The sequence below is a fragment of the Hippoglossus hippoglossus genome, chromosome 4, assembly GCF_009819705.1.
Source record: "Hippoglossus hippoglossus isolate fHipHip1 chromosome 4, fHipHip1.pri, whole genome shotgun sequence".
Classification (NCBI taxonomy): domain Eukaryota; kingdom Metazoa; phylum Chordata; class Actinopteri; order Pleuronectiformes; family Pleuronectidae; genus Hippoglossus; species Hippoglossus hippoglossus.
In genome coordinates this window covers 20,964,384-20,978,653 of record NC_047154.1, presented here as the reverse complement: position 1 = coordinate 20,978,653, position 14,270 = coordinate 20,964,384, and the positions used below count along the sequence as shown (strand labels likewise).

The 14,270-nt window shown below is 42.7% G+C and overlaps 1 protein-coding gene across 1 annotated transcript in view; it reads right to left on the bottom strand.

The window, feature by feature from the left end:
* anos1b (anosmin 1b) overlaps positions 1-14,270 on the bottom strand; it is a 42,979-nt gene that overhangs the window by 7,210 nt on the left and 21,499 nt on the right. The window contains exons 3-8 of the mRNA XM_034584136.1: positions 11,476-11,538; positions 10,283-10,490; positions 9,676-9,860; positions 6,595-6,724; positions 4,098-4,170; positions 3,444-3,687 (exon numbers count right to left, since the gene is read on the bottom strand). Coding sequence (XP_034440027.1) covers positions 3,444-3,687; positions 4,098-4,170; positions 6,595-6,724; positions 9,676-9,860; positions 10,283-10,490; positions 11,476-11,538 — 903 coding nt within the window. The remainder of the gene's footprint in view (positions 1-3,443; positions 3,688-4,097; positions 4,171-6,594; positions 6,725-9,675; positions 9,861-10,282; positions 10,491-11,475; positions 11,539-14,270) is intronic.

The following is a 14,270-nucleotide window of genomic DNA, read 5'->3' as shown; positions in this document are numbered from 1 at the left end:
AAACATATGTGCACATTTTTTCTTGTTTATAAATGTACTCGTGCATCATCATCATCATTGCCATCATCTTCATCATTGTCATCATCATCATCACCGTGTTGCGGGCGCCGCACGTTTTGACTGACAGAGCCGACCTGTTCTGCATTAGCCCGTCGTTTGACTGACAGCTCATTAACATGCTCTTAGTCAGTCAGGCCTCTCAGTCTGTGGACTCCAGCTAGTCACAACAAAGAGATGCTTGGATGATAACAAGTCTGTGTCCCTGCGTCTGTGTGTGTGTGTGTGTGTGTGTGTGTGTGTGTGTGTGTGTGTGTGTGTGTGTGTGTGTGTGTGTGTGTGTGAGTGTGTGTGTGTGTGTGCTCCCCGTGTGCACGTACACTTAAGACAGAATTAGACAAGAGCAAGTTAAAAGCAGTGTCTTGGTGACCTGCAGACAAAATGGGGTTGACGTCTTTCCATTACTCTGAAGATAGACAAAACATATGGCCTGTACAGCTGCGTGTGTGTGTGTGTGTGTGTGTGTGTGTGTGTGTGTGTGTGTGTGTGTGTGTGTGTGTGTGTGCGTGTGTGTGAGCGAAAGAAAGAGAGAAGCCTGGATTTCTATTTTGGCAAATAATGTCGGTGGACATTAAATGTAAGAAGCTGATGTATATTTAAAAGCACTGATTCAGCAGAGTTTTTTTTTTCTTGTTTGAATTACTTCTACTTCCTCCAATTTCCTCTGTTACTCCGGGGGTTAATGCTGAATCCCTCCAGTCCTGCATAAATTCCTGATTGACAGGATATGTGCTTTATAAACAGCGAGGGGATATATCACCATGTGGTAATGGGGAGTCATAAAATAATGGGGAGTCATAAAATATCAATGCTCTGTATGATATGAAGGCTATTCAGGAAGGTTGTGCTCGTTCCTTCCTACCTGTTGTGATGCTGCATGTCTCTGTGTGCGTCTGGATGCAGCTGCAAGTAGGAAATACTAGTTAGGGGGCCTCATTTAAATTCCAGGCCTCCCAGCCAAGCAGAACGGAGGACCACACTACAGATAAATGGCTCCACCAGGCTCAGTCTGGGATCACCATTACTACTTAGGATAGCTGGGCCCATATGAGTGCGCTTACATTAAAACCTTAAGACTCTGATGTTTATGTCTCCCCCCCCTTCCTCTAAATGAATTCTCGCTTCAAAGTTCGGTCGATTGGAAGCTGAAGGATCCTCCCGTGCGAAGACGACCTTCATCATTCACAATTTGGCCTGTTTACGACATTTTAAAGGAAAAAAGAAAATCTTCGGGTACTCGCTACAGCGGTTGTTCGATGCTGTAATGTCTGTTTGTGTTGTTGTCTGTGATTATGGGTATTTTGGTGCTGCCGACTGGACTTAAATGAACTGTGAAGTACAACCAGGAGAGCGATCCCCTCCTGTTATTGCTGCGTTAACTGCAATTTCAAAAGTACATTAAGAAAATCTGTTGTATTTTTAAAGAATTTAGAGGCAATCGCTCTCGCGCTTCGTGCACGTTTGAGCTGATGTTCATGTTGTGCTATGAAGCAACAGCACTGAAAAAACAAGTACAGTCCCCTTATGAAACCACATCTGAATTCACTAGATCTGGGTTTTTATTTCAATCTGCACCAAATTGCTCATCCATCCTGTAGTTTTTGCGTAATCCTGCTAACTAGCCAACAAACAAAACGCAGATGAAAACATAATCTTCTCGGTGAGCCTGTATCAGTCGGTGTTTGCACAGATATCTACAGCTCTGATAACTGAGGTTAAACACACAACACAAACGCAGTAAAAGCCACTTCTCTCCGCTATCGGAGAAAATGGCTAAGTTACCATGTTATTCCAGCGCTGTAGAGCCAGACCTCCGTGTTGTCATAGCACTCTAACAAAGTTATGTCCCATAAAGATAATGTCGTGGCTGCCCGAGGACAATATTGCATTTTCAGACCCACGAGGAACACATGCACAAGAACTCTGCAGAAGACCTCGGTAATGGGAGAGCGCGCCCAACAGCAATTAAAGGGTGAATATGTCAAAACCAGATCTGAAATACTGCACAGCTTTGGTAAATATATCAGCATGTAACTGAATTAAAAAAACCACATCCACAAAAACCCAAATTAACTTAAGGTTTAATCCGTTTTAGAGGGATGTAGGTTTTATGAATGCGAGGTCAACAATTACCCTGAACAGCAAGACCTTGTTTTTTTTATCACCTCATTTCTGCTCATTATATAAATCCACATCCTTAATTGAAACATCTGGGCAGTTGCTCTATGTCTCCATCTAATTCACATTTGTAGGACGTTTTATTGGACACAGGTGGTTCAGCAGGACACTGTTTAATTTGAAGCTATTATTTAATGTCTGATATCAAGAATGAATGTAAAGGGAGTTTTAAATGGGAGAACAAGCTGTTGCTATGGTTTAGTTGCTGCAACAGATGCTATGATATTAAATGGGTTTGCACCGGCGCCGCACACAGTAGCTGTTTACAGATCGTGTTCTGTCGGAGCACAGCACAGGCCTGTAAAACATCTGCAGCATTCACAAGCAGAACACAACGAGGGAAGTGACGTGCGTGTGTTTACAGGACTAGTAAACTTTCTCAGGTGCAGCCATAGATCTTGTATATGTGGTGTGTCAGTGTGTGTTGTGGATGTGTGTGTGTGTGTGTGTGTGTGTGTGTGTGTGTGTGTGTGTGTGTGTGTGTGTGTGTGTGTGTGTGTGTGTGTGTGTGTGTGCGTGTGTATGTTGCGAGGACATTTAGGCCTTTCCTCACAACTTGAGACTGCTTGAAGGTTAAGACTTTTAGTTAGAAGTAGGTTTAGGTTAGGATAAGGGTTGGGGTTCCTCATTTGTTGTCAGTTTTTCTAAGGACTAATTTGACTTTTAACTCACAAACTGAGGCATTTGTTTCAAAAGAAGCAACATTTTGGTCTGTACTCATTTCAAATAGGTGCTTCAGGGTTAAATCGGTTGTTTCTGGAGTTTACAGTTAAGTTTTTGTACAAATTGTAGAGTTAGTTTATTTTTTTTATCTATGAATTGGGCCAAGCTATAGCTGTTTCCACCAAGTTCAAGTCTTTAACCTAACAATCTTATCTAATTTTCAGCAAGACAAGGAATAAACCTATTTTCCAAAATGAACAGCCGAGGTATCCACATCAAATAACTCATTAAATAGTTTACACTGTGACACCTTGGAAGTCTACGGTCTGAATATTTATGGAGAGATTGTAAATAAACTTGCCAAAAGTTATTTAAAATCACATTTTCACTTTGTATGAGCTGTTGTTGGGTAAAAATTGCAATTTTATCAATTTAAAAACAAAGCTTTGACACAATAAAGTGGTCAAAAAGTGAAATATTTTCTCAAGAGACAATGATGACATTCTATTATGAAGTGTAATTGAGCTCATGGAAAGTTTGCTTACCCCCTGAGTCACTCTGCTGTTGCTTTCCTTTTTACCCTGCTCTGGTGCGCGTGGGTGTGTGGGGCGGGTGTGCATGTTGTTGTGAACAGTATGTGCGCGTCCATGTAGAGTGTGCGTGTGTTTGTGCACTGTGTGTGTCTGTCGAGACATCCAGGTGACTCTGTAGTTGTGGACTGGCAGGTCTCCCTCTGTGGGGGGGTCCCAGCGTAACAAGACCGCCACCGTGGCCCCAGCTCCCCTGGTCCTGAGGACAGAAATCGGGAAGTCAGACTACAAGTTCACGGTGATAAAAGTGGAAAGAAAAGCACCGCAGACATTTTATATCATCGTGCATAGGTCACAATTTAAGTCCTCACTTGTGCCAATAAATGCTTTATTGGAATATCGCTGCTGACCCAAGACATGGTCTAAACTTTATGATGTATGAACTTGCCTGATACACACAAGCACAAACACACACACACACACACACACACACACACACACACACACACAGAGAGAGAAAATATGCTGCTATATATGTTTGAACGAGGATGAAGTGTAATTTGGAAGCAGCAACACAATCAAACAAGGTTTATCCATCCTTCAAACTATGATTCACGTCTGATTGGATGCAACAAATCCCTGAATCTATTTAATCATCTTTCTCGTTACCTCTCTGTGAAGTGGGACTCCAGAGTCTGGTTGCTCACTCTGATGTTTATCGGAGGCTCTGGAGGTGACGGATCTGCAGAAAGGGAGAGATGGAGAAACATGGAGCCAGAGAGAAGTTATGTTTAATTTAAAATAATTTCCCAATGGACATTATCATGGTAAGGACACATTCTCATTTGATCTGTTTCATATGATAACAGAGCATTACAGTCATAAGAAGAAAGACATATTGTAATGATTAGCTTTTAAAAGACAGAGATCACGTCTTGTTCTTTCATCAACATTATATAGACTGCTGATTTTTCTTCGACAGGTGGAATCAACAGTCACAGGCTCAAACTCTCTGTTAAATCATGAGTTCGAGCTGAAAACAATGAATCCATCGCCCCTATCCATTGACCAATAACTGGTGTTGAGTTTGTGATTCCAACCAGGCCGAGGCCGCTCGCCAGCTTGACTGAATCGTCTAATAACTCGATGCTTAATGTGCTACAGCCGAGCGAGACAAAGACGCCAACATGGGAGGGAAAAGGCTAATTTCCTCCTGGTCTCATTCAGGTCTACGAAGCCAATTCGATTTGCAGCATCAAAGGTGAGTGATACTGGAGAAGCCTGTTCAGTAGCTACCACAACACAGACCGAAGGCGACCACCACTAGACACTGTTTGCCTCCGAAATGAAATCCTGAGGTTGCAGCTCTTTCAACACTGGCTCTGCATCTGATTAGAGCCTCAAATCCCAATCCTGTATTTGATTAAAACTACAAAATGGATCTGATTAGAACTACATCCCCCATGGCTGGCCTCCCACAGGCCCCGGGCTGCGCTGGGCTGACCCAGATGCAGAGATCAAAGTTGGGACAACATATTAGGGCTGCAAGATCTGGCCTGCTTGTGTGTGTGGGTGTGTGTGTTGTTTCTTTGGAAAACGCAGGGTGTCTTTCAGTCACTGGTTTACTGCCAGCTGTCTCTCGCGGCCCTTTTTCACTCTGCGTTCCTCCCTCGACCGGCTAGATTCCTGTCCATTGTTTCTCGAGATAAAGACATCAAGATGAGTTTTCTGATCCAGACATTCCCTCGTAATTACCGCTGGCAGGTCCCTGATATCTGAATGAATCAAGGAAGAGGCTTTCAAATTCTAAATTCTCTCTCTGGTTAGCATCAGGTCACCGCGGAGGAACCTCCAGCGCCCTGACATCTGCCAGCTTCCTGATTTGTGACCCCTGACCTCCAGCCCCTGACTAATCACACTAATGAACTGGAAACACAAGACTCTGATGGCGATCAGATGGTATTTGGAATGTTTAAGTGTGTCTTTAACCTTTAACCCTTGTGCTTGAAGTATACAAGCGTGCACACACACACACACACACACACACAAACGCTGTGTCCTGAAGATACAGCTCAGCGTTTTGGGATTTACGCTTGTGTGCTTGGTTGCAGCGAGTGGAACGAGAAGACTGACACCACTTGCATGTCTGTCAGTTCTACATCCTGCTGTAGAAAAGCAGCCAGTTGGCTCAAAACACTTTCCAAACAACACTTGTCTATATTCGCTTACGTGCAACCCACAGGAGAATTATTCCGACTTGTGCATGTAACAGACAGAAATGTAAATGGCATTGATCCTCTCGTCTAACTCTCAGCAAGAAAGAGCATATTTTCCAAATGTCCGACCACGTTAATACGCCGATGGGCCACAGGGAGCTGCCAGAGACATCTCACTTCGCCAAGGCACAGGTTGTAATGTTCATAACACTACAGGAGGCATCAAGAATTCCACTGTTTGCTGTTCTGTGGATGGCAGAGGAAAATGCTATCCCAGACTCTTTTTCTATAAGCGCTCAACTGATAAAGAACCTTTTTTCCAAAGCTGCGTCCAACCTGAAGTCATTATTCACACAGAAACACGCTCCAGCCAATCCTGGCAGGGGATTCATATCACTAGCCAATCCTGGCGTTACACCAATATGACCTAAGTCTGCGAAGTATTACAGCGAGGACCTCCTACAGTGTGTGTGTGTGTGTGTGTCTGACTGTCTTTCTCGCACTCGCACTCTCACTCGCTGACCCGACACCAGGGATTTCTCTTTGGCAGCAAACCAACTGAACATACAGCATGAATTTGTACGTGTGAATATGTGCGTTGTGCAGTTGAGTGTCTATTCTGTTTCCTGCCTGTGTTTTATGGACTGCCTGATCATTTCCTCGGCTGGGTGCGTACCTGATCCATCAACTCTGAGTGAAAGAGAGAAAGAACAGGGGAGGAGAGGAAGGGAATTGCTCCTCAGACTTCTCCTCGGAGGGGTGTAAGATCTCTCGTTAAAACGACACAACCCCAGAATCTGTGCTTTGCTCAGTGTCTCATGACAGAATATCAGAATTCACAGATAGCTTAAGGGAAGGATGCAGAGGGGGAGTCACCGTCCCTCTGAGGGACACTCGTCACGGCTCTCAGGGGAAAAGCAGAGTACGTGTTTTCAGCGTGTTTGTGTTACCTTTGCTGGAGATGTAGTGTTTGCTCGGTGTGGTGAAGCCTCTGCTGCCGTGGCTGTTGATGGCTGCGACTCTGAACTGGTACCAGCGCTGAGGTCTCAGATCCGACAGAACCACATCTTCAGAGAGCGTCTAAAAATACAGACACGTCACGTGAAACAATGGCTAGGTGCAAGCTTTCCTGTTCACGCTCTCATTACAGTCTCATCTACAAGATTAAATTATATGCTGCATGATTCATAACAGGGCGGCACGATGGTGCAGTGGTTAGCACTGTTGCCTCACAGCAATCCCTTCATGTGTGGAGTTTTCATGTTCTCCCAGTGTCTGTGTGGGTTTTCTCTGGGTTCTCCGGCTTATCCTTAAAGATAATGGCTGGATGATTCATAACAGATTTTAAAACTAAAATTACCAGATTTGACTTAATTGGGACAGTTTTCCATTGTCTGATGTTTTGCTTTGGTTTTCGTTTCTTTTTCATCTTTCATTGTTTTTGAGCTTTGCCTTGTTAGTGTGTTTTTTCTTGTTTCCTGTGAAATTTTAAATAATATGTTGTCTCTGATTTTTCAAATTGTCTCTTTACAATGATCTTATCTGTGACGAACCATTTGAACAATATGTCCATTTACTGCTCCTTTGTCACTCTGCTGAAAATCTCAAAACTCAAATGAAAAAACAACAACTGGAAAAACCTCCCAGTGGTTGTGATCCACTGCCAACCTGTCCAGTCTCAGTCTACATACATTTTTTTCCAGACTTGGGAGGTCACTGTGACTTTTGACCTTTGACCACCCACATCGAATCAGTAAACCTGGGAGTCTTGTGCCAAATTTGAAAGGATTCTCTCGAGGCGTTCTTAAGAGAGGTCACAGCGACCTTGACCTTTGACCTCCAAATTCCAATCAGGTCATCCTTAGTCAAAGTGAATGTTTGGACCAGATGTAATGAAATCACAAATGGGTTTTTGATGAAGAACCCATTCACAAGAACATGAGGTCAACGTGACCTTGACCTTTGACCTTCGACCACCAAAAAAACGAATCAGTTCATCTGTGAATTTGAAGAAATTCCCTCAAGGTGTTCTCGAGATATCATGTTCAAAGGAATGAGAAGGACGGACAACCCAGTTCTCTTAGAGGAATGATGGTCCCTCACTTTCCTGCTGAGATAAATAATATTTACAATACTCTCATGTGTGTCTGTATCTGTCCTGGTTTCATCTGGTTAGTTTAGCTTAACATTAACAATAGAAACAGGAAAAAACATCCTGGTTCTGTCCAACAGTAACAAAATGTTCCCAACAGCACCTCTAAAGCTCGCTCACACTAATTAATACATTAAATTGCTTATTGTTAAAATTGCACATGAAAAAAAACATTGTGGTTTTATTGCAGGTTATGAGCCAGGATACTTTTTACCTGGAGAAATAGTCCAACACATAAAGTAGCTGTAACAACACAATGTTGTATTTATAAACTTTATAATATAATAACACTCTATAAGCTCCGTCATCCAAACACCTTTCGACAATTTCAATAAAGACTGAATCTCACAACCCTCATGAAGGCTGGATTTGTTGCAGGAACTTTGTATTTAGGTCAGACAAAGATCTGCACATTGAAACGATAGCTCCCAGCAAATTTAATTTCTTGTCCTGACGAGGATGTTAAACTAATTTTACCGGCAGCTGTGCAGATCCTTGTCTTTAGTCTCTGCTGTGGAGGCCCTGACCCGCTTTGTGCAGGACTTTCATTAACTCCACCAAGAAGGTTGTGTTTTCACCCCGGTCCGTTTGTTGGTTTATTTGATGGTCAGCAGTGTTTTACGCAAAAACTACTGAATGGATTTCCACAAAACTTGTTGGAAGGATGAGACATGGGTCAAGGAAGAATCCGGATAAAGTGGCAGATCCTAAAATGTTTTCATCACTTTGAGATCAGCCATTTCCCTGATTATAATTCATGGATCTTAATGAACTGATATTTATGAGTGTGTGGAATTTGGTGCAGCTAGATTGAATTTAGAGGGCTGCTGGATGGAGATATGCGTTCTACTGAGTACCATTCCATTTTAAGCTGTCCCTTATAAACTACCAATTGAGCCTACATATTATACATGTTTTGTCGTTTCTCACAAATCCATAAGATATCTGAAAACATGACAGTTTTAAAAGTACAAGTTTCAAAATTTAATGAGCTGGAAAGTCAGATGAACACAGTTGGATTGGAATTTCATCTGATAATAGATTTGCCACAATTAACGGATAAAGATTCACGTTTTGTCTCTCTGACAGAGCAAATGTAATCACTGCTTAAAATCCACTCATCCACACACACACACACACACATATACACAAACACACACACACGCTCGCACACAGACACGAGCTGCCATCTATTTAAGTCCATAATGAGCGTTCAGTCATTCAGCGTCAGCCGGTGGAACGACTGTGGCTGCCTGTGGTTCCTTTTTAAGCTCTGCTTATTTACCTAACCTCACACAGGCACACACACATGGGCGTACAGTGAACACACACAAACACACACACACACATAGAGTTTACCCTGGCAAAATGGGAGACTGGCTGGGGTGGAGAGGTTTAGACAGCAAGGCAGCAGACTGATGAGGTGGAAACAGAGTCTAACATCCATCTCCATAGCTGAGAAGTTTCATCATTCCAGGCAAATTGAGAGTTATGAGGTAAGGATATGTTACAAACTCTGTGGTGTTGCTCCACCGTTAAAGGCAGCAGGAAACATTTTTATAGCTTCAGTGACTCTGCGAGTGTCTTAAGTTGCCTGCTTGGACAGAATCAACCATGTGCTGTGTTATTAAATGGGCGTTATTTCTAACTATCAGCCTATTAGTCTCTCCCAAGCTAATATCCCTCAATAAGGAGATGAGATGGTGAAAGTTACAGGTTGATCAAATGTGAAAGATAATTTCAAAATCAGTCAATTTGTCTCACACAACCACGTAGTCAGTGCTGAGTCTCTAGAATTCTTTATGTTACAATATCTCCATCTCTCTAATCCTAAAATAAAGACCAGGGATAAAAGGTGAGAGGTTGCCGGTTGGGTTACCATGGCAGCAGTAGTCCATGGCGTTGCATGGTCTTCACTGGGATGGATGCCTACGTTCCAGCGGGACTGAAGCATGTAGATGACCGGCTCCACGCTCACGTTGAACTTTGACACCCAGACCACCCTCATGTGACCTTCTGAATCCTCCACGAAGCTCATCTCCCTGCGAGGCTTCAGGGGAACACCTGCCAGGACCAAACGGAACGGGGACGTTGTTTAGAAGAAGACAGCAAGGACGTTGACAGGATGTCTCAAACACAATCACATTCATCACGTCTAAGTTTGTAGAACGTGCGATAATTAGCTGGATGATTATTCTCGGGTTGAGTACGGGTGGAATTATTTCAACATTTAAATATTGTAGGAACAGAAAAAAATATCACAAAATTGTTGAAGCTAAGTAAACATGCCCGAATCTCCGCCGTCGTCTTCAGGCGCCTTTATGTTTCTATCTATTTATCTATTTCTAGAACGGACATCAATTGATAGATCATCAGACTCTTTTCCACAAGAAGAAAATGCCAAATAAAAAATCGTCTTAATTCATTAAAATGTTTTTCATAAAACCATCACAAATCGGCTCCTATCCGGCTCTAAGCTCATTTACCCTTGTACAGATTGGCTGGGGCTTGGCAGGTGTGTCCGCAGCCATTGGAGCAGCACTTTCTGGGGGTGGGACAGTGCGGGTCTGACGAGCAGCTCTCCACGCAGGCGGCGGCGAATCCGGTGGCTCGCTGAGGCGGCGGACAGTCACCCTGACGAGATGACCTCAGGGACGCCAGGAACTCCCTGCTCGTCACACACTCCGTCTGCTTCTGAGAGAGGGAGAGAGAGAGAGAGAGAGAGAGAGAGCGCGCAAGGGAATTATTATTCCAGTTGACACACAACAGATTTAATATGCAACACACTTGTGGGTCAGAAAAGCACAGTGGAGGCGAGTGTGTGTTTCCCTCAGTAAACTCTCACTGACTCTTTGAAGGGAACCCGCCGTCTGAAAGGGGGGTGTGTATTTCTGTGTGTTTCTGTGCACATGGCTGCAGATTAGCAAAATGTAAACACCAGCCTTAGCTGATAGATCTGAAGTTCCCTGTGTTCCTAACCAGCCATCCAGTCAGCGGCATGCTTCAGCTACTCCGATGAAGAACTGAGAAAACCACAGAAACTCGCTCCGAAAATAATCACTTAGGGCCACACACACACACACACACACACATGCATAGAAAATATACACACAACTGTTGCACACTCTCATATGGAGCAAGCATTTAAAAGCCCACAAACATGTTATTCATAGAAACCATACATTTTTTCTCATAAACACACACAGGAATGTTCTTTCACATCAAACACACACACACTGAGCCGCAGTGCCAATGAAAGCATGTTAGTTAGTGACACCACCACCAAGGGTGTTGTCCCACACACACACACACACACACACACACACACAGGTTCCCACAGCTATCCTTATTAAGACTTTGCTTTGACTTCCATTCGTTGTTGCTTTATCTCTGACCTTAACCTTGACTAATTCATGCCTCACCCTAACCTAACCCCAATTCACATCTCACCCCTAAACTTAACCATCAGAGCTAAACGCCTAACCCTAATCCTGCATGTCCGTAACCCAAACCTCAACTTAATTCTAACTCTAACAGCAAATCTTCAACAGCCCTTTGAAAGTGGGTCAGAAAGGGAGAATCAGCCAAAATGTCCAGGCTCGAAATGGTCCTTGCCAATATATAATGAGTACACACACACACACACACACACACACACACATTCTGTGCACTCTCTTACCTCACAGGACTTTGGAGACAGCACCTTCCTGGTTTCCCACAGTTCTCTGCATGGCTGGAGGCACTGCACACCAACACACAAACAAACAGATATGAAGAAACAGAAATTTGAGGCTTCAGCAACAGTGAAGAAAGAGTTTCACAACCGACACTCGACTGTTTCATCACACACGATAAAAATTTGTGGAAAAACTGCAGCTAGCCGCTTGTTATACTGGGCCTTTGAGGAAATAGTGGGCAAACCGGCACGCTGGCTCCGTCCGCAGGTAGTAAAATCAAGCCCCTCCAAAGCTCACTAATTAACACTTTATATGCTGTTTGTTTCATTTGTTCAAAAACTCACTGGAGTCAGTTACCGTTTTACAGGGCAAAGTGTGTGCTGGACTGGTTCTTGGTTTGGAGCTTGCACAATAACGCTGCGACTAACGATTATTGTTTGTTTGTCGGTTGGTTTGTGAGCAAGATAACAGAAAAACAACCGGACGGATTTCCACGGAACTTGGTGGAAGGATGCGGTGTGGGTCAGGAAGGAACCCATTACATTTTAGTGCGGATCTGGATCAGGAGGAGGATCCAGGATTTTATTATTTTCTAACTTTCTTTAACACTATGAGATCACAGAATTTTCATAGTTTCCCAAGAGAATAACTCGTGGATCTTGATGAAAACAATCAGGCACATTAAGGGAGCTGCTGTTTATGAGTGCGTGCAATTTGGTGGAGCTTGATTAAATTTAAGGGGACTGTTTGGCCTTGGTGGAGGTATGTGCTCTACTGAGTGCCAGCCTAGTTTCCAGTATTGATTAATACGCAGATTTTTTTCCCCATAAATAAATAAATAAATAATTTTACTACATAATTGTCTACAAAATATCAGAAAGTCCATTTTACTTTTAAATGGCTGAGGTTAAAGGAAATAAAAGTGTAGGAGTATAAACAACAATGTGTCAGGGGCATTATGCATTTACAGAGACAGCAGTTTTAAGCAGGTAGAGAACACACTCCTAAAGCTCACATGCACATATCCATCTGGTTTGCCACCCCAGTGAACTGGTGAGTGATGGCTCTTACCAAAATTAAAACCAGGCGACATATAAAAACTGCGGTTTCACCCCCACCACCTCCTCCCCCGCCTCCCTCTCCCTCTCCCTCTCCCCGTCTGTCCGTCTGTCTCGCTCCGCTCCCCCGTGGGCCTGGCTTCAATCACTCCTTCAATTTATTCCATCGCACGGATTCCAGGGGAACAAACAAAAAGCCATAACAACGTCATCCTTGCACAAATAAATGGCTACTGTTGGATGAAAAAGTGTCAGGGTTGTTCCAGGTTCATTACTGTATTTAATACGATGATAACTGGGCTTTTTGAGGTTATCAGCAGCACTGCACTGCAGACTATGTAAACTTCTATTACGGGTCTTAAACACAGGGCAACAACGAGTGCATAGCAACCTGTAACTGGGATTCACAGAGCAGCAACAAAGCAAAGCCATGTGCTGGTTCTTCAACCTGTGGGACGTGAGATGGAGGCTCAGCGTGAAGCCTGATCGCTGTTTAATGTTGTACAGTCGGCCCATTTGTTTTAAGTCATGGAAGAAAAAGTTTGGGGAAGTTTAAAGTGACACTCCGCCCACAAATCTGTCATCTGAGAATTAAACACTTGTGTCCTGCAGGTTTGAAAAGTGGCTGCTGGAGTTCGCCTCTTCGCAGAGAACGAAGGCTTTAAGAACAGGACCAGGAGTTAATCTGCACACATATAGGCCAATATGTGTTCTGTCGTTTTTCTCATCAAAGTTGCAAAGTTACAAACAATCGATAAGTTCATTAAAAAGAAAATTGAACTGCAACTAAACTAAAACTGTATTTTTCATATCAAATACTGCAGCTTCTCGCATTGGGAGGAATTTATGCGTTTCTTGGATTTTGCAAATAAAGTTAGATGGATATGGATTTTTGTGGGCCAATGCCGATACCAATATTAGAGAATAAAACATTTCGAACGCCGATATATCAACTGAGATATATTTTATAAATCATACCTTATATAAGTATTAATAAAACGAAAACACAATCAAATTTAAAGAAATAACGTGAAATATAGACAACAATATAAACATTATTCTTCCTGCATTGTTTATTATGTAAAATAAACGTTTTCATATTGTCTCACATTGGCAAACATAAATACTGATGTGTATGTGGAAGAATATCGGCCTGGATATTTTCAGGTTTCACACTGTTGAGATTAGATTAAAAGATTAGCAATAATCATTAAAAAAATATTAAAGTATAATATAATAATAGAGTAATATAAAATAAAAGTTGTTACAGCCAAAGTTCTTGTAATGTAGAAATTCAAACGACAGATTCATGTTTGTGTGACTAGTAAATCAGTGTTAGTGGGGATATAATAACAGATTATAATGATCTTTAGTCAAAACTCAAGTGTAAGTGTTAGCAGCAAATATCACACGTGTAAAAAAACTTAATATTCTGGAGAGTGATCAAGGTTTGTCGAGTGTGATCTTGTGAAACAACAGGTGTGTGTGTGTGTATGTGTGTGTGTGTGTGTGTGTGTGTGTGTGTGTGTGTGTGTGTGTGTGTGTGTCTTTTGACAATCATCTTTCTGCTCAGGCATCACAAGCAGCCTCGGTGGTCTCGCCACTAAGAATATGGAATAAGAGCAAAAACACAACTGTGGGAACGCCCTTTCCTATACGGACAGCGATGATGCAATGTGTGCTGCGGAAGAGTCTATGTACGTTTTGTTATTTCTTTTTTTTTTTCCACGAATGCTGCC